At 37.8% G+C, this 19,524-nt stretch overlaps 1 protein-coding gene across 50 annotated transcripts in view; it reads left to right on the forward strand.

Annotated features, from left to right (window-relative positions):
* PBRM1 (polybromo 1) overlaps nt 1-19,524 on the forward strand; it is a 144,543-nt gene that overhangs the window by 72,813 nt on the left and 52,206 nt on the right. For 39 of the 50 annotated variants that reach the window (XM_016424578.2, XM_007500485.3, XM_007500490.3 and 36 more), the window contains 3 exons: nt 12,824-13,009; nt 13,704-13,861; nt 15,042-15,308. In XM_016424578.2, the coding sequence (XP_016280064.1) occupies nt 12,824-13,009; nt 13,704-13,861; nt 15,042-15,308 (611 nt within the window). The remainder of the gene's footprint in view (nt 1-12,823; nt 13,010-13,703; nt 13,862-15,041; nt 15,309-19,524) is intronic. The other 11 variants (XM_056804906.1, XM_056804907.1, XM_056804914.1 and 8 more) reach the window with 1 other exon arrangement.

Here is a 19,524-nt window from a genome sequence, read left to right on the forward strand (position 1 = left end):
CCCAGGAAAGAGCCTTGGGGAACACTACCACCATTAGTGGACATGACCTCGACAGCAATCCAGCAAAGAACACTGAGAAGGAGCTGTCAGACAGGTAGGAGAAGAATTAGATAGAATAGAGCAGTGTCAGGGAGAAGAGAGTGATTAACAGTGTCAAAGGGTGAGAGATCAAGAGGTATGAGGATGGAGAAAGGGCCTTAAGGTTTAGCAATTAAGAAAAAAAAATAGCAACGTTGGAAGCAGCTGTTTCATTTGAATGAGATCAGAAGCAGAACTGTAGAAAGTTATGTTAGTGAGAAGAAAGAAATTGGAGGTGTGCCGCACCTATGGTAGAAAGCCTTCTCAAGGAATTTTGCAATGAGGAAGCAGTTAGGTAGCTCAGTGGTTTGAGAGCCAGGCCTGGAGATAGGAGGTCCTGGGTTCAAATCTGGCCTCAGACATTTCCTAGCTGTGTGACCCTTGGCAAGTCACTTAGCCCCCATTGCTTAGCTCTTACCTATCTTTCTGCCTTGGAACCAATACACAGTATTTATTCTAAGTCAGAAAGTGTGGGGAAAGAAAAAGAAAAAGAAAAGGAAGGAAGGAAGAAAGGGAGAGAGAGAGAGAGAGAGAGAGAGAGAGAGAGAGAGAGAGAGAGAGAGAGAGAGAGAATTTTGCTATGAAGAAGATGAGATGGAATGGGTCACTTGTACAGGAGGAATTTGCCTTAGCAAAAAAAAAAAAAAGACAGCTCTTCATTGAGGCGTGAGTAAAGGAGGACAATGTTCTAAAGAGCATTTGAGTGATGTGAGAAGAGAGGAGGGGAAAGCTCTTGGTGATTGGCTTCACTTTTCCCATGAAACAAAAGTCAAGATTCTTTGCTAAGAGGTAGAGAGAAGTAGGAGCTCTGTGAAGTCTGAGAAGGGATTAAAAGCCACTCTGAGTGGGTTAGTAAATCAGTTAGGGAGGTGTAATCCTAGGCAAAGGCCTAGTTAAGGTTATGTAACAAAGTTGTAGTGGACCCCTCTAGCCTATTTTTGTGATTTTCTCTTTTTAAAAGATGGTTTTTAAGGTCTAAGAGAGCAAAACATTACTAAATAAGGAGATCAACTAATTTTTGTAGGCGTTTGAGTTGGGTTTTTAGGACAGTAAGAAAGTGAAGAAAGGAAAAGCTAAATAATTACAGAGAATCACTATATATTATTCTAAATATATATATTTATATATTTTTAAAATATATATGTATATGTAAAGACAAATCTCAGATCAATTTATAAGACAGTGTTGGAATTATGAATTAGAAAGCATTTATTGTGCCATGGGATCCCAACCTTTTTTTATTCCTCTAACCTGATATGTACACGTGAGAAATGAGATTATTTTTCATGAAGAAAATTTTATTCAGCACAAAAAAATTTAAGTTTCTTAATTTTGTTAGATGTTCATCAGAGCAGTCAAATAAATTGAGACCCTTGATTTTATTTCTTGGCAATTGACAGCTTTATTGAGAGAACCACATATGTTTAGCTGCCTTAGAGAACAAGACAGAAAATTCTGATTCATAGAGAAGGAATTAAAACCTTTTGATCATGTTTAGTAAGAATGGAATATGCTTCAAGGATATGCCAAAAATTTTGTAAGTTTATTGACTGTAAAACAATTTAGAATTTGAGATTATTGCAAAGATCTATTAGTTGGTCTTTCACTGTGTCATGATCACTGTTTGTTTTCCTAACATATAATATTAAAAGACTTTTGTTTTATAGCCAAAATTTATTTATTTGGTTTGGTCATTAGGAATTAGTTCATCAAAAATTTGTTTCATATGTACTATGCTCCCCTACTTTCCAGCTCATCCCCTGCTTCACAATTCAATTTTTTCCACTAACACTACTACTTTTAGAATGTTTCTTTTTTAGCTCTTTGCCAAGTATTCCCCATATTTCTTTGACAGGTTTCTCATAATCCACTAAAGATAGTCATACATTAAGTTTAGAAACTCTGTATTAAGTGTTTACTATGTGCCAAAGCTTATGCTAAGTTCTGTTAAAAAGCAAAAATAAAAGCAGAGAATCTCTTCTTTCAAACAGTTTATATTCTGATAGGAAGAGACAACCATTTCCAATACATAGAAAAAATTGATTCCTACATTAAACAATACAAATAAGATCCATTCCCCCTCTATCATCTCTGTTCTCAATTTTCTTTTGTATTTTCTGGGTGCATTCTGTACTGCAAAAGATCTCTGCATGGATAAAATAAAGCCATGAAAGTCTTCAGCATTTCTGTATTATACTGACAAAACCTAGAAGGAAGAGATATGTAAGGGGGAAAGGGGTTTTTTTTTAAAGGGTTGGTCTTGATTATTTAAGAGTTTGGTCGCCAGGAATTTAATTAATTCCAAAGAGATTTTACTTATAATTTATTTACAACATGTAGAAAGAGTGAAGGATGAAATCAGAGAGAGGATAAGGTAAGATATCTAGCCTGAGCATTAAGTAATTTACTCCCAGTCCCTCTGGGCAGGGAGAATTAGTTTCAGCCGGCTTTGGCAAAACCAAGGAACCGGGAAGTTTCTTCAGAAAATCCAGCAGTTAAGAGTCAGCTTTTCACTGACCAAGTGTCAGTCCAGTCAGCAGATTCTTTTGCCCCTCTTCACCAGCCTCAACTTGAAAGCATGAAGAATTTGCATCCAGCAGAATCCCCAACTCTGTGTAGCATACTCTCTTTTAAAGGCATTTTCTCTTGCTTCACTTCCCCTAATTCCACGTCCACCAATCACAGCTGATGCTGTGCTCTAAGACTGCCCAGAAGGCAGTTAGTCGATTCTGATTCATTACCCAGTATTGCACACGTGGGTTAAGTGGGATATTTGCACTTTTGGTGATTAGATCAAAATGGGCAGATCTTCATACTTAACTTTTAAGTATGTGTTTGCACTTTTTGTGATTGAATCTGAAAATAGGCAGGTCTCTTACACTTATGGAAATTAAAATCTAAAAATAGGCGTGAGTTACAATTTAAATCTTCACAATTAGGGAAGAGCTAAGTACCTTCATTGTTACAATCAGGGTAGAGCCAAATCCAATCTTCACAGATAGAAAGAGAAATTCCATTTAAAACAACTGTGGACAGTATAAAATATCCTGGGAATATATCTGCCAAGACAATCACAAGAACTAAAGGAACACAATTATAAAACACTTTTCACAAAAATAAATACATCTAAGCAATTGGAGAAATATTAATTGCTCACAGGTAGACTGAGTCAATATAGACATACCTCAGAAATATTACAGGTTCAGTTCCAGACCAAATATGCAAATATCGCATCAAAGCAAGTCACATGAATTTTTTGGTTCCCTAGTGCATCTAAAAGTTATCTTTATACCATACTGTAGTATATTAAGAGTGCAATAATATGTCTAAAAACACTGTACATGCTTTAATTTTTAAAATGTGTATTGCTAAAAATGCTCAGCCAGTCCTAATCTTTCCTGGTGGAGGGTTTTGCCTCAATGTTGATGGCTACTGACAAATCAGGATAGTAGTTGCTGAAAGTCAGTGAGGCTGTATCAATTTCTTAAAATTAGACAAGAATAAAGTTTGCCTCATCCATTGACTCTTCCTTTCACAAAAGATTTTTCTGTACTATGCAATGTTGGTATCAATTCTAAGACAGAAAAGTGGCATGGGCTAAGCAATTAGGATTAAATGACTTGCCCGAGGTCACATGGCTAGGAAGCATCTGATGCCAGATTTGAAGAACATTAAAACCAAACACAATAAAACAAGGTGTGTCTGTATAAAAGTGAAAGAAAACAGCCTACCAGTACCAGATCTCAAACTGTACTCCAAAGTGGCAATCATCAAAACAGTCTTGAACTGGAAAAGAAACGGTGGTTGATCAGAAGATATTAGGTACACAGTAGTAAAGGGCTACAACAACATAGGGTTTGATAAACCCAAAGATCCAAACTTTAGGGGCAAAAACTCACCATTTGTTAAACTGCTGGGAAAACTGAAGAACAAACTGGCAGAAACTAGGCATAGATTACATTTTACACCATATACCAAGATGAACTCAAAATGAGTACATGATTTAGACATAAGGGGTGATAGAAACAAATTAAGGGAGTATAGAAAAATTTACCTGTCAGATCTATGGATTAAGAGAAGATTTTATGATCAATTAAGAGTCATAGAGGATCATGGTAGGCAAAATGGGTCATTTAGATTATATTAAATTTTAATAGTTTTGCATAAACAGAACCAATACAGTCAAAATTGGAGGGAAAGCAGGAAATGGAGGGCCCTCTGGGGAGACTTTTTGCAAGGTTCTCTGATAAAGGTCTCTTATCTCAAATATATAGATAACTGAGCCAAATTATAAATAAATAAGAGCCATTCATTCCCCAGTTGATAAATGGTCAAAGGATATGAACAGTAAATTTATTTAATTGATTTGACCATCAGGAATTTTGAAGAAATCAAAGCTATCAATAGTCATATGAAAAATTCTCTCAATCATTAATAGAAAAATGCAAATTAAAACAACTCTTGAGTACCTGTTCTTCCCTGTCAGATTGGCTAACATGAAAAGGAAAATAACATGCTGGAAAAGATGTGAAAAGATTCATACGCTAATGCACTGTGAACTGTTCCAACCATTATGAAAAACAACTTGGAATTATGCCCAGCAGGTTATAAAGCTATACATATACTCCTTGACTACAATGCTACTACTATATTTGTGCCCCAAAGAGATTAAAGAAAAAAGAAAAGGACCTGTACATACCTATATGTACATATGCCTATATGTATGTCTATAGATCTTTTTTGTGGTGGTAAAGAAGTAGAAACTGAAGAGATATGCCCATCAGGGAATAGCTGAACAAGTTGGATATATGTTTGTGATAGAATACTATTATGCTATAAGAAATGTTGAAGGGAAATCTGGAAAGATTCAGATGAGTTGATGCAAGGTGAAGTAAGCAGAACCAGGAGAACAATCTGCATAATAATAGCAATATTGTAGGATGATCACCTATGAAGGATTTAGCTACTCTGATCAATACAATATAAATACAGTTCCAAGGAGGTTGTGCTGAAAAATGCTTATCCTCCTCCAGAGAGAACTGATGAACTTTGAGAGCAGATTCACTTCTTTTTTTTTTTGGCCTTTTTGGGAGGCAACATGGCTAATATGGAAATGTTTTGCATGACATATGCACGGTGAGTATCATTTCTTACTTTCTCAATGGATAGGAGTGACAGAGAAAATTTAGAAATGAAAAAATGTTTTAATAAAAAGATCTCTTCAGGAGAGCAGGGGAAGAGAAAGAAAGGAACAGGACACACATCTAGGTTTGAAATAGAGCTCAATCTATACACCTACCCTCTCACCCTCCTCCTAAAACAGGGAGATCAAATACCAAAGAACAAAAACCAGCTGCAATAGCGCCAGTCTGGTACTGCTCCATACTGCTGGAACTGAGAGACCAGAAAAATATCAAGAGGAGGACAGGATTCCATTGAGGGTGTTGGAAGGGAGGTGTCCTCAGCTTTTAGCACTTCACTAAACTTAAGGGAAAGAGAGAGAGCCCAGCCTCAAGGTAGGGTCAGATCTGTTCCCTCCAAAAGTCATTTAGGATAGTGACCTATCCTAGAAGGAGGCTGAGACCCTTTGATATCTAGCCTCCAGGGAATCCACTATCAGAGGAGACCAAATCAGAAAGTGAACAATAAGGGAAAATAGAGGGGGCAAAGGCGGGGGAGGGGGGGTGAAATCACTAAAGATTTCATGAGGAAAAAAGCTCAAAGCTTCAACATAAATAGATAAATCAGTAGGATAAACAGTAATAGCAGAAGGAAATTTGGACTTCAGGTCTTATTAAAAAAATTCAGGGGGGCAGCTGGGTAGCTCAGTGGATTGAGAGTCAGGCCTAGAGACGGGAGGTCCTAGGTTCAAATCTGGCCTCAGACACTTCCCAGCTGTGACCCTGGGCAAGTCACTTGACCCCCATTGCCTAGCCCTTCTGTGAATAAATACTACAAAATAATTCAACACTTGAATAGACAGGACTCTGTGAAGTATGAGGAGAAATGGAGCCACAACTTGTGTATGTTCTTGAGTGATTTAGAAGAGAAATGAGTATTGTCAGAATAGAATTTGAGGACTTTGCTGCAGAGTTCATTTGTAGAATAGAAAAACTTGAATTTGCAATGATGAATCTCACCAAAGGATTTTAAAAGTGGATAGCTGATTGAGAATGCAACTACACAAAAATCAAGGACCATCTAGGAAATGCAAAAGGCAATAACATCAAAAGAATACAGGCTCTCTCTCTGTTCAAGAAAAACATTGATCTCAAAGACAGAATATAGAAAGACAACTAAAGGATTATAACTCTCTCAGAAGAACACAACAGGTCAAAAAACTTGAATATAATGCAAGAAATAATATCCCTCCAAAAACAGCCTAGAATTTCTGGACATAGAAGATTAAAGAGAATGAGATTAAAAGAATCTGTAAGTCACCTCTAGGAAGAAAAAAAAAGACTGCAAACTAAATTTAATAATTTCAATGAGAGGAGAAAAAAACATTCTGCAAACAACTAGGACAAAGACCTTCAAATATAAAAGAAAGAAAATTTGAATAATACAAGACTATTCTGAACCCACCAGAAACAGAGAAGGGAATGAAATTGTGTGTTCCAAAAAGAATAGAGCTCAGGGTGCAGCCCAGGGTGACCCAAATCTAAATACAACCTTTAATGAAAAAAGATCAGCATTCAATAATAAAAGAAACATGTGAAACATTTTTAGGAAGAAAACCATACCTGAATTGATTATTTGCTTCTCTGGCACCCTCGACAACAGAAATGGAAAAGGAGCAAACATGCAGCAGCCAAGGATGGCAGTAGCATTAGCAGATAGATTAGTAAGAGACTTCTCTCTAAATGTACCCATAGAGATGGGTAAAGGCAGAAATCAAGTAGATTTCTTGGAAGTAGAAGGGCAGGCCTGAAACATGCGCAAAATTCACAGCAGGTGAATCATTGTTTTTAGTGAAACTAAATTACAAAATGAAATGGTATGGGGAGCAGCTGGATAGCTCAGTGGATTGAGAACCAGGCCTAGAGATGGGAGGTCCTAGGTTCAAATCTGGCCTCAGGCACTTCCCAGCTGTGTGACCCTGGGCAAGTCACTTAACTCCCATTGCCTAGGCCATACCACTCTTCTGCCTTGGAACCAATACACAGTATTGATTCCAAGATGGAAGGTAAGGGTTAAAAAAAAATAATGAAATGGTATATGGGGAAGGGAAAGAGAAGAAAAATATAGAGGCATATGTAATATACCCTGGCCAAATTGAATGCCAGGAATGAGAGGAGAAGCAGCTAGATGGCACAGTGGATAGAGTACTAGGTCTGGAGACAGGAAGGCCTGAGTTCAAATCTAATTTCTTCATACACTCACTACCTGTGTGACCCTGGGCAAGTCACGTGACCTCTATTTTCCTTAATGCACTAGAGAAGGAAATGGCAAACCACTCTAATATCTACCAAGAAAATGCCATATGGAGGTCACAAACAAGCCTAACCAACTGAACATGAAGAATGAAGAAAGGTGACTTCTGTGATCATTTGGGAAGAAAAGAGCCTACAGGGGAATAAGTGAAAAGGTAGAGGAGAAGGGATAAAAAGAGGGAAAAAATGTCTTGGAGGCAGCAAGAGTGGCCATACATGACAGTGGGAAGCTCCTTGTGCATGAAGAGAGATGTTCTGTGAAGGGTGATAGAGACCTAACATTGAGTGTTGTCTGCAAAGATTTGATCCTTGAAAATACTACTCACCCTGTCTCAGAAGGAGAGGAGTTGGAGCTTCTAGGTCAATGATGGCAAACCTTTTAGAGACTGAGTACCCAAACTGCAACCCTTACTCCAAATATGAGCCCCTTCACCCCACCTTATCCCAGACAGGGAAGGGAGGAAGCACTCCCATGGGCTGCTGGACAGAGGACAGATGATGTGAAAAATGTCCTCAGAGGGAGAAAGAGCAGTGCTCTCTGGCACACATACCATCAGTTCACCAACAGGGTTCTAAGGGCTACTCATACTTGAGGGAATAAGAGGGTATGGATTTGTGGAGGAGATTTTGAGGCAAATGGTGAAGCAAAATGACTAGGGAAAGCATATAGACCAGTAGGGAGTTATAAAATCAAGGGCATGAGGGGCAGGAGGTCCTGCTATTGGACAGTTTCCTCTGTGCCACTTGCAAGAACTGGCATCCTTCTGGGATTGAGGCACAGGAGGAAAGGGTGAATAAAGCAGTAAGCTCTGCAGGACAATGGCAGAGAGAAGAGTTCAAAATGAATATCTTTGAAGTTTTTATTTCATCTGGATAGGAAGGGACTAGATAAAGATAAGGTGTCATGAACCAGAGAATAAGAGGCTAGAGTAGACAGGAAAGGAAGAGAGATAATGAAGAGGATAAAGGAGAGAAATGCTTTCTGGAATGAAGTACAAAAAGTGAAATTGAAGAAACAAAGAAGACCAGTTAAAGTGAAAAGAAGTATAAGAAATCAACTATAGGGGGCAGCTGGGTGGCTCAGTGAATTGAGAGCCAGGCCTAGAGATGGGAGATCCTAGGTTCAAATCTGGCCTCAGACACTTCCCAGCTGTGTGACCCCGGGCAAGTCACTTGACCTCCATTGCCTAGCCCTTACCACTCTTCTGCCTTGGAGCCAATACACAGTATTGACTCCAAGACGGAAGGTAAGGGTTTAAAAAAAAGAAAGAAAGAAAGAAATCTACTATACTGAGAGGGAAAAGAGAATAATTAAATAATGAAGAAGAATCTAACAAGTAAACTCCAAAGGGAAGGGATTAACAAAAAGGAAGCAAGGATTAGGGGAGAGGGGAGGAAAGCCAATAAGAATTCAGATCATCTTAAAAGTTTAAGCAAAGTAACTCAAGCTATATAGAGATGTGGAGGAAAAACCTCATCTTGTAACTTTAAATGTGAATGGATTAGTAAGAGTAATAGTAATAGTAGTAGTCTCTCGGTGATTGAGAATGACTATTGTCTTTGTGCAGTTTCATCTACAGTGTACCCTCATGTGGCTTTGGAGTCCAAAGGCTGAGGCACAAAGTTTGTGGCACATGGGGCATGGGACGCCAGTTGTTATGGGAGGTGCAGTTGTGGCCTGGTGTCAGCGTTCACGCGCAGCGGCAAGACGTCGAAGTCGCTCATCTTCAAAGGTGGCGGCGGCATGGTTAATGTGGGTTCGCCAGCTGCTTCTGACAGAGGCAGCGAGTTCTAGTTGCTTTGGTGTAATGCCAGCCCACTTCAAGTTGGACTTTAGCTGATCCTTGAATCTTTTCTGTGGTCGGCCTTATTTCCTGAGTCCAGCTGACAGTTCACCATAGAATACCTGTCTTGGTATTCGCTGTGGGTCCATGCAGATGGCGTGTCCAGACCATCGTAGCTGGGTTTTGAGGACCAGGACTTCGATGCTGGTGGAGTTGGCTCTGTTGAGGACTTCCTGGTTGGTGATACAGTCCTGCCATTGGATCCTCATGATTAACCAGAGAGAGCGTTGGTGGAATTGCTCCAGCTGTTTCATGTGCTTCCGGTACAGTGTCCATGTCTCACAACCGTACAGGAGCGAGCTGAGGACCACTGCGTTGTACACTTTGAGCTTTGTCGCAGTGCTTACACCTCTGTGTTGGAGGACTTTGCAGCGCAGACGCCCAAGTGCCTGGCTGGCCTTTTGGATCCTGGCATTAATCTCGTAGTCTAGGGACCCGTCGTTGACGATGGTGCTGCCCAGGTACTTGAAAGTGTTGATGTTAGAAAGCTGCGTGCTGTCGATTGTAATGCACGGCTGGTTCGTTGGCCTCCTTGGTGCAGGTTGGAACAGCACCTCTATTTTGCTGAGGCTGATAGTCAGGCCAAACAGTTTTGTTGCAGTGGAGAACCTGTCCACAATGGTTTGGAGATGGTTTTCTTGGTGGGCCATGAGAGCACAGTCATCTGCAAAGAGAGCTTCCAGGATGAGTCCCTCTGTTGTCTTTGTTTTTGCAGTCAGGCGGCGAAGGTCGAATAGTGAGCCATCCAGTCGGTATTTGATGTAGACACCCAGGTCTAGATCCATCACAGCATGTCGTAATACTTGGGTGAAGTATAGGTTGAATAGTACCGGAGCGAGGACACAGCCTTGTTTCACGCCATTGGACATGTTAAAGTGATCTGAAGTCTCTCCACCAGATAGGTCTTCCCCTGTCATGTCGACATGAAAGAGCTGGATCAGTTTGACGAATTTTGCTGGGCAACCGAGCTTGCTGAGGATCACCCACAATGTGTCCCTGTTCACTGTGTCGAACGCCTTTGTCAGGTCTATGAAGACAATGTAGAGACTCAGGTTCTGCTCAAGGAATTTTTCCTGCATTTGCCTCACCGTGAAGACCATGTCAATGGTGCTGCGATCTGGTCTGAAGCCACATTGTGATTCAGGCAGGTTCTGCTCTGAAACAGATGACAGGAGTCTGTTGAGTATAACACAGGCGAGGATCTTTCCAGCAGTGGAGAGTAGTGAGATGCCTCTGTAGTTGTCACAGGCTGCTCGTGAGCCTTTGTTCTTGTATAGGGCTACAATGGAGGCATCTCTGAGTTCTGGGGGCATGTCTTCCTCTTCCCATATGCTGGTCATCACTATGTGGCATGCCTGGAGTGCCTTTCCATTTAAGGCCTTGTACACCTCGGTTGGGATCCTGTCTTTACCGGGTGCCTTGCCTGCACTCATTTGTTTAATGGCTTTTTGGACTTCCTCTATTGAAGGAGGGAAGTCAAGTTGTTCAATGGAGCGGTTTTGGGGGATCTGGTCAAGGGCACTTTGGTCGACTGAAGAGGGTCGGTTGAGAAGCTGACTGAAGTGTTCTTTCCACCTGTTGCTGATGCCTTTTTTATCTTTTATGAGAGTGTCACCATCAGAGGATAGCAAGGGAGTGGTGGTGGGTTTTAATGGCCCATAGACAGTCTTGAGGGCACTGAAAAATTGTTTGTAGTTTTTCATATCAGCAAACCGCTGGATTTCTTTTGCCTTTTTTTCCCACCATCGGTCTTGCATCTTCCTGATCTCACGCTGTGCCGTGGCTTGGAGAGACTCGAATCTGTCCTTTTTAGGAGCAGAGTTTGGGTTATTTTGCCACTCCATAAAGGCTTTGTTCTTCTTGCTCAATGGATTAAACAACCAAATAGCCCTCTCTTCCCCCCCTAAAAAAAGTGATAGATTGGATAAGAAAACAAAGCTCTACAATCTATTTCTAAAATAAAAATATTTTTAAAACAAAGAAATGACTTCAAAATCCCCCTCTCAGTTTTAGATGAATCTAACAGAAAGAAGAAAGGGAAAATGGAGAACTGAACAAATTGCTGCAGAAACTAGAGCTAAAAGACTCATGGCATCTTCTGTGGGGCTGCACAAGAATATACATATTTTTCAGTTATACTGGAAACTTTTCCAATTATGACACTTGATAAAAAAATTGTTCGTATAGCATAACACAGACATTGCAAACAAATGTAAAAAGGCAAAAAACAGTAAATACATTTTTTATAGACCATAACACAATAAATAAAGTCTCTGGTTCAAGGACCTCAAAGATAGATCCAAATAGAGACTTAACATTGAAATCCTCAATAATGAATGGATTAAAAGACAAATCATAGAAATAATAATTATGTGAAAGAAAATTATTATGATGAAACAACATACCAACATTTCTGGGATGCAGCTAAGACATCCTTGGGGGAAATTAACTGTTCAAATGTATGTTAACAAAATAGGAAAGAGAAGATTAATGACCTGAAAATGCATTTTAAAATTTAGAAAGCCAACAAATAAAAAATCTAATGTAAGCATAAAAGAACTACTACTAAAATGTTGAGGAAAAATTTGATAAATTGGAAATCCCAAAAGCCCATAGAAAAATAGAGAACTAAAAGCTGGTTCTTTGAAAAGACTGATAAAATTGATAAACAACTAGTTAATTTGATTATAAAAAAAAGAAAATCAATAAAATAACAAATGAGCAAGGTGAGGTTAAAATAAAACCTCAAAAGTGAGACACAGAAGAAATAGAGAAATACCTTTGAAACACAATATACTTGAACTATTGGAAGACCTTTTAGAAATTTTAAATAACCCAATCTCAGAAAAAGAAATAGAACTAGCCATAAAGTTAAAAAATATTTCCTAGTCCTAATGATTCACAAGAGATTTTTATCAAACTTATAAAGAATAATTAAATACCTATACTTTAGTCTTAGAAATTGAGAAAGAAAGCACTCTACTAGAATCCTTTTATGAGACAAATATAATCCTAATAACCTAAACCAGGGAAGGATAAAACACAGAAGGAAAACCACAATCCAATATCATTAATGAATATTGATTCAAAAATTAAAATAAAGCCCTTTCAAATAGACTACAGTGATTTACCTGGGAAATCATTCATTATGACCAAATTAGTTTTATAACATATATGCAAGAAAGATTCAATATTAGGAAAACAATCAGTATAATCACATTAAAAGCCCCAATTACACAATTAGTAGATGCCGAAAAAACCTTTGACAAAGTATTTATGCTAAAACGCCTACAAAATATAGGTATAGAGAGATTTTTTAAACATCAGAAAAAGCATTTCTCTAAAACCAAAAGCAAGCTTCTTATGCAGGCGGGGATTTACTGGAACCTTTTCCAGTAAATAGGTGGCTAATGCCCTTGTTTTCTCAACTTTCTCTTTAATGGTTTTTTCTCTTTTTTGTGAAATAAGAAGCTGAAAAGAGTGAGGATTCCTCTGGAGGAGCAGGCCTCTCTGTCTTACATCGAACATACAGCCAGGACTGTAGCTTCAAGAATAGCATGTACCATGTTGGCGACTATGTTTATGTGGAACCAGCAGAAGCCAACCTTCAGCCACACATAGTTTGCATTGAAAGACTGTGGGAAGATTCTGCTGGTGAGTACCAAGATGTCACTAGGGCAGACGTGAAGAAGGACACGGGATACATTACTACCTAACCTCCTTATTCTTTTGGAGCATATCTACTTACTTGATGAGATAGGACTCTTTCTATAGTCTACCACTAACTGGTAATTATGTACCCATTGTACCTACCTACTCTGGGGTGATTCCTGCCATCTGTAAATTTAAAGTTAAGTTCAAATAATGTTCACATTAAGCTGCTGTGTATCCACACTTTAGGTCTAAGCAGAAGGTTCCTTAAAGAAGAAATATTTACAGATGGGTTTTGGAGAAGAGAGACATGGGCAGGCAGGAAGAAAGAGCTTTTGTGGGTGGAAGTAATGAAATATAAACAGATTCCATATGTTTTAAGAAACAGAGATGGAGGATATGAGATGAACCACTAGCTTTTGAGTTGCTTCTCCCTTAAGACCTGTCAGCACTTTTCTTGGCATAGCCAGATTTCAAGCACATAATGTAATTAAACTATTTCCTTGCTTACTTATTATTAGAAACTTGATGAAAGGCTAGCTTAATTTTTTGGAGCAGACAATGACAATGAAACTAAGGACTGTACAGGCTCTCATTACTGGGTTTGGGTCCTAAAAAGGTGAATTAATGGATTTGTTTGTTTTTTCTTACATTTGTCTTTAATATGGTAATAATTTTTCCTTTCTGCTTATTTTAGGTGAAAAATGGTTGTGTGGCTGTTGGTTTTATCGGCCAAATGAAACATTCCACCTTGCTACACGAAAATTTTTGGAAAAAGAAGTTTTTAAGAGTGACTATTACAACAAAGTACCTGTTAGCAAAATCTTAGGCAAATGTGTAGTCATGTTTGTTAAGGTGAGATGACACTACCCTCAAATTCAAGGCCTAGTTTATACTGAAATGCATGCAACATGCACACCTGCATGCATGCATACATACATCCTAACAACCTTAATAATCTGGAAGGCAGAAACTGTGCACTAATCTATTTGAGATTAGTCTGTGTGACTGCATATAAAAATTTAGGGAAAGAGTTAATCACTTTCTGCAAGGTGAACGTTAATATTTCACATAAAAACTGTTTGCCAGCTACAAAATATTTAATCAGACTCGTGTGTTTTCTTAGCTGATGGAAGATTTTCAAAAAGAAACAAAATGAACTGTTAGGGATCCATCTATATTTAGATTCCCATCTTGCTGTTGCCCAGTGCTAGGGGAAAAGAAGAATGGAAAAGATCATAAGAGTAGATAGATACTAAATGTAAAGTTCAGAGGGACCTTAGAGATGCAGTCTGATTCCTCATTTATAGGAAACTCAGGCCTAGAGGCAGTGTGGCGCAGTGGCAAGAATACCATTTTATCAAATTGTTGGAAGGTCAACGGAGATCTCAATGGGAAATTCTCTGTAAACCAGAACTTAGTCATTACTTTTGAGAGGCAGCATGATATAGAGGAGCAAGCCCTAGTCTTTGAATCAGAGGATCAGTATGAATCCGTCCTTAATACTAAATGATTATGGGCAAATCATTAACCTTCTAGAACATAAAGCAGTTGTAAGAAAAGTGCTTTGCCACCTTTAACTGAGAAATAGGTGCAAATTATTTATCATTGTTGTTACTAGGGCCTTCTTTCCCCAAAAACTTTGTATTTTGTTTAATTTGTATATCAGTTAATCTTTGTTATTTTTAATCAATTATTAATTAGTGTACAGAAAAAATAGCTTTTAGAATTTAGTCATTTGGTTGGGGGCAGCTGAGTGGCTCAGTGGTTTGAGAGACAGGCCTAGAGATGGGAGGTCCTAGGTTCAAATTTGGCCTCAGATACTTCCTAGCTGTGTGACCCTTGGCAAGTCACTTAACCCCCATTGCCTAGCCCTTACCACTCTTCTGCCTTGGAATCAATACACTGTATTCCAAGACAGAAAGTAAGGGTTTTTATTTAAAAAAAAAAAAGAATTTAGTCATTTGGGAGTTTGGGGTTTTTTTTTTAATAATTTATTCATTAAATAATCTAATAACGTTACTTTGCTTAACAGGAATACTTCAAACTGTGTCCAGAAACCTTTCGAGATGAAGATGTTTATGTCTGTGAATCACGGTATTCTGCCAAAACAAAGTCTTTCAAGAAAATTAAGCTATGGACCATGCCTGTCAGTTCCGTTAGGTTTATCCCTCGTGATGTGCCTCTGCCTGTGGTGCGTGTTGCTTCTGTGTTTGCAAATACAGACAAAATGGATGAAGAAAAACACACTGAAACTTCAGAGGACAGTAAAGGAGCAGACACTTTCCTTAACCTGGAAAAGGTATGAGGAAGAAAGTCATAAAGGGTTTTACATTTTAAAAAATATAAGCCAATTCTTGTGTTGTACCTATAATGAGAGAGGTGACTAGAGAAGAAGAATATAAAATTTGCCTGAGAATCATAGAAAGCAAATTAACAGTGAAAGACAATTTGGAGATCAGTATTTGGTCCCTGACCTATAGCTTCCTTTGCTTAAATTTTTATAAATCTTAAGTAATGTATTTTTTAATTTTTATTGGTATTTTTGTTTTTACATTAATTTTATTTTCATCTATGTCCTTTATCCCTCCTCTACTCAGAAATGTTGTTTATAACAACAACAAATTTTTTAAAAGGGAAAAGAATTAAGCAACTCCACAAAACTAACCAACATATCAACTGTATCTGACAGCTTAAACAGTATTCCACCCTCACCCCTGAAACTCCATTTAAGAGAAGAGCTTAAATCTTCACTCTTTTTCAAGGCCATATTTGGTCATTATAATTAGATGACATTCAGCTTCATTTTTTTGTTCTGTCCATTTACATTATTGTCATTGTATTGTTTTCCTGGAACTGCTTACTTCATTTTACATACTTTCACATAAGTCTTTCCAATACCGTTTCTGAGTTCTTTATATTCATCGTTTATAAAGGTAAAGTGATATGCTTTTACATTAATGTACCTCATTTTCTTTGGCTATCTCCCAATCAATGGGCATCTACTTTGTTTCCATGTATTTGTCACTACCAAAAGTACTGCCTTTCTATCTCAGGCTTCCCTGGAAAGGGAAAGAAGGGAACAGCATTTGTATAATGCTTGCTGTGTACTAAGCACTTTACAAACATCTCTTTTAATCCTTCCAGCAACCCTCTAAGTAGGTACTGTTTTTATCTTCACATTACAACTGAGAAAGTTAAGGTAAAGGGAGTTAAATGATGTGTCTGGGGTCCTTCAGCTAATAGGTTCCTGAGGCTGAATTTGTACTTCTGTCTTCCTAACTCCTGCCTTTTAGAGTTCTGTTCACTGTGCTACCCATCTGGCATACTTTGCAACATATGCCTAGGATTTGGAGTCTTTGGTTCTAAAGTTATGAGCATTTTAGTCCATACCATTACCGTAATTCTAAACTGCTTCCCATAATTAGTAGATCAATTCATAGCTCTATCAGCAGTATATTTGTGTGCCTATCTTTCCACATCTTCTTTAACATTGACTATAACCTTCTTTTGTCTTCTTGGCCAATTTGTTGAAAGTGGGATGAAAATCTCAATTACTTTCATTTGTATTTCTCTTAGAATTAGCAAATTGGATCTTTTATAAGGTTGTTAATAGTTAGCAATTCCCCTTAGTAATGATTCTTGGTGTTATATGTTTACCATCTTTGTGTTGGCTTCCTATATATCTTAGATATCAGATTTGTTCTAGATATTTGATATAAAAAAAGCTTTTCAATATTGAACCAAATTGAAAAAGGACTGTTTCTTTCTTATCCTCATTGTGTTGGCTGTATTTATGCAAAAACATGACCATTTCCTGTAGTTTAAAGTATACATTTTATGGTGATCATCTCTGTCCTTAATATAGTTAAGGTTTCTGATCTGTTTCTTTACAACCTTAAACACTGAAGTCATGTATTCAATTTGAGCTTACTTGAATCAAGTATGATGTTAAATGTTGGTCTAAAACTGTTGAACAATATATTTTTTATTCAATTTTTATTTTATTCTCAACTCCATATTCTCTCCTCATATCCTCTCCCATCTGTACTGACAATTAAAGAAAAATCCCACTAGGAATCCTTTTCAGGAGGTTTTTATGATTAGACATCTCGTGACATTTTTACTGGATTAGGTACAATTAGAGTCAGGGACATGAATGAAATGATCCCTAGAAGTCTCTTCCTTGAGAAACATTCTCCGAACAACAGTCACCAACTTATGCTTTTGTGTTCCTGAGAGGTGATAGGAAATAGTCATGGGGAAAAACCAATTCTGAAGTTATTCTGTGAAGCAAGTTTTCTTGCCTTAAAGATTTTACAAATAACTAGTTTGTATAACTAACTAAGTAACTCCAAAATGCTATTTAAATGTATAGTCCAACAATTTTGAAAACTTGGAAACTCTGATTAATATAAATGACCTCCCACAATTCCACCACCTCTAAATGTGATGGATTCAGTGCAGATCGAGCTTTTTTTTCCTTTCTTCTTTTTTTTTTCTTTTTGATATGGCTAATGCAGGTATTTATTTTGCTTGACTGTTCGCAAAACATTTTTGTTTTTATAATCTCTCACCATTTTTCTTAATGATTAGTCTCAAGAATTTGATATTCAGTCAGTCAGACCAAAAGCTAGCATTTAATATGTGCAAACTATGTGCCGGGCAAGAGTTTCCCTCCCCTTTCAGATATCTACATAATAGTTCTTCCTGCTTCTAGTCTTTATTCTCCTATCAACTAGTCTTCATGAAGTTGCCAAAATAATCTTCCAAATATTCAGATCTGACCGTGTCAATTTCCCTTTCAAAAACCTTCATTGCTGCAGAATTTATGTGTACTCTTTATTGTGGCATTGTGATATTGAAATCACTTTCACACCATTCAGGATTTGCTGAAGAACCACAATATGGCTCGTCTATCTTTTTTTTTTTTTAAACCCTTACCTTCCGTCTTGGAGTCAATACTGTGTATTGATTGACTCCAAGGCAGAAGAGTGGTATGGGCTAGGCAATGGGGGTTAAGTGACTTGCCCAGGGTCACACAGCTAGGAAGTGTCTGAGGCCAAATTTGAACCCAGGACCTCCCGTCTCTAGGCCTGACTCTCAATCCACTGAGCCACCCAGCTTCCCCCTCCAGTCTATCTTTACAACTTTAATTTCACTCTGTTCCTCTTCATACACTCTACATTCCAGCCAAGCTGGACTCATCATACCTGAATCTTTTGGGGCCTTTTCCACAACATGTATTTGTTCAAGTCATCCCCACTCCCTAAAATGCAATCCCTCTATGAATCCACATGTTGGAAATATTTTTATTTGGAGGCAACTAGGTGATTCAATGGATTGAATCTCTCTCTCTCTCTCTCTCTCTCTGGGGCTTCTGGGGCTTCTGGGGCTGGCCGTAGCAGCGTGGAGCTAGGCACGACTGGTTTTTTTCTCTGGTTTTACTTTTCCCTTTCCTCTAAGTAAATTTTTAATAAATACTATTACAAAATACTTAGAATAGTGAATATTAATTTTAATCTTTACAGATCATTGTATTGCTGAGAATAATAGCAAGTCATTCACAGTTGATCATCATACAATATTGCAATTATGTACAATATTCTCCTGGATCTGTTAATTTCTATTTGAATCACATCAATAAATCTTTCATGGTTTTTTTGGGACCTTCTTGTTCATCATTTCTTATGACACAATAGTATTCTATCACAATCCTATACACAGCTTGTTCAGCCATTCCCCAGTTGATGATATCCCTTCAATTTCTAATTCTTTGCCACCACAAAAAAGAGCTGCCATAAAAATGTTTCTATCAGTAGGTCCTCTTTTTTTTCCTTTCAAACCAATTTTAATAGCTTATTGCTAGATCAAAGAGTATGCAGTTTTATTGCCCATTGGGCATAGTTCCAAATTGCTCTCTCCAGAATGTTAGATAATTTCACTAACAGTGAATTACTGTCCCAATTTTCTCATATGCCCTCCAACATTAGTCATTTTCCTTTCCTATCATATTAGCAAATCTGAGAGATGTGAGGAGGTAGGTTGTTTTCATTTGCATTTCTCTAATCAGTAGTGATTTAGAGAATTTTTTCATATAACCATAGATAACTTTGATTTCTTGGTCTGAGAACTGTCTATTCATATCATTTGACCATTTATCAATTGGGGAATGACTTGTATGCTTATTAATTTGACTCAGTTCCCTATATATTTTGAGAAATAAAGCCTTCATCAAACAGTAGCAATAAAAAATTTTTCCCAGCTTTCTGCTTTCCTTCTAATGTCGGCTGCAATGACTTTGTTTATTCAAAAACACTTCATTTTAATATAATGAAAATTATCCATTTTACATCTTGTAATGCTTTCATTCATTTGGTCATAAATTCTTCCTTTAGTTTTAAAAGAATGCATGCCTTTTGATCCAGCAATACCACTTCTAAGTCTGTATCCCAAAGAGATTATTTTAAATGGGATTGGACCTGTTTGTACAAAAATATTTATAGTTACACTTTTTG

This window comes from Monodelphis domestica, chromosome 7 (genome assembly GCF_027887165.1).
Source record: "Monodelphis domestica isolate mMonDom1 chromosome 7, mMonDom1.pri, whole genome shotgun sequence".
Taxonomy (NCBI): domain Eukaryota; kingdom Metazoa; phylum Chordata; class Mammalia; order Didelphimorphia; family Didelphidae; genus Monodelphis; species Monodelphis domestica.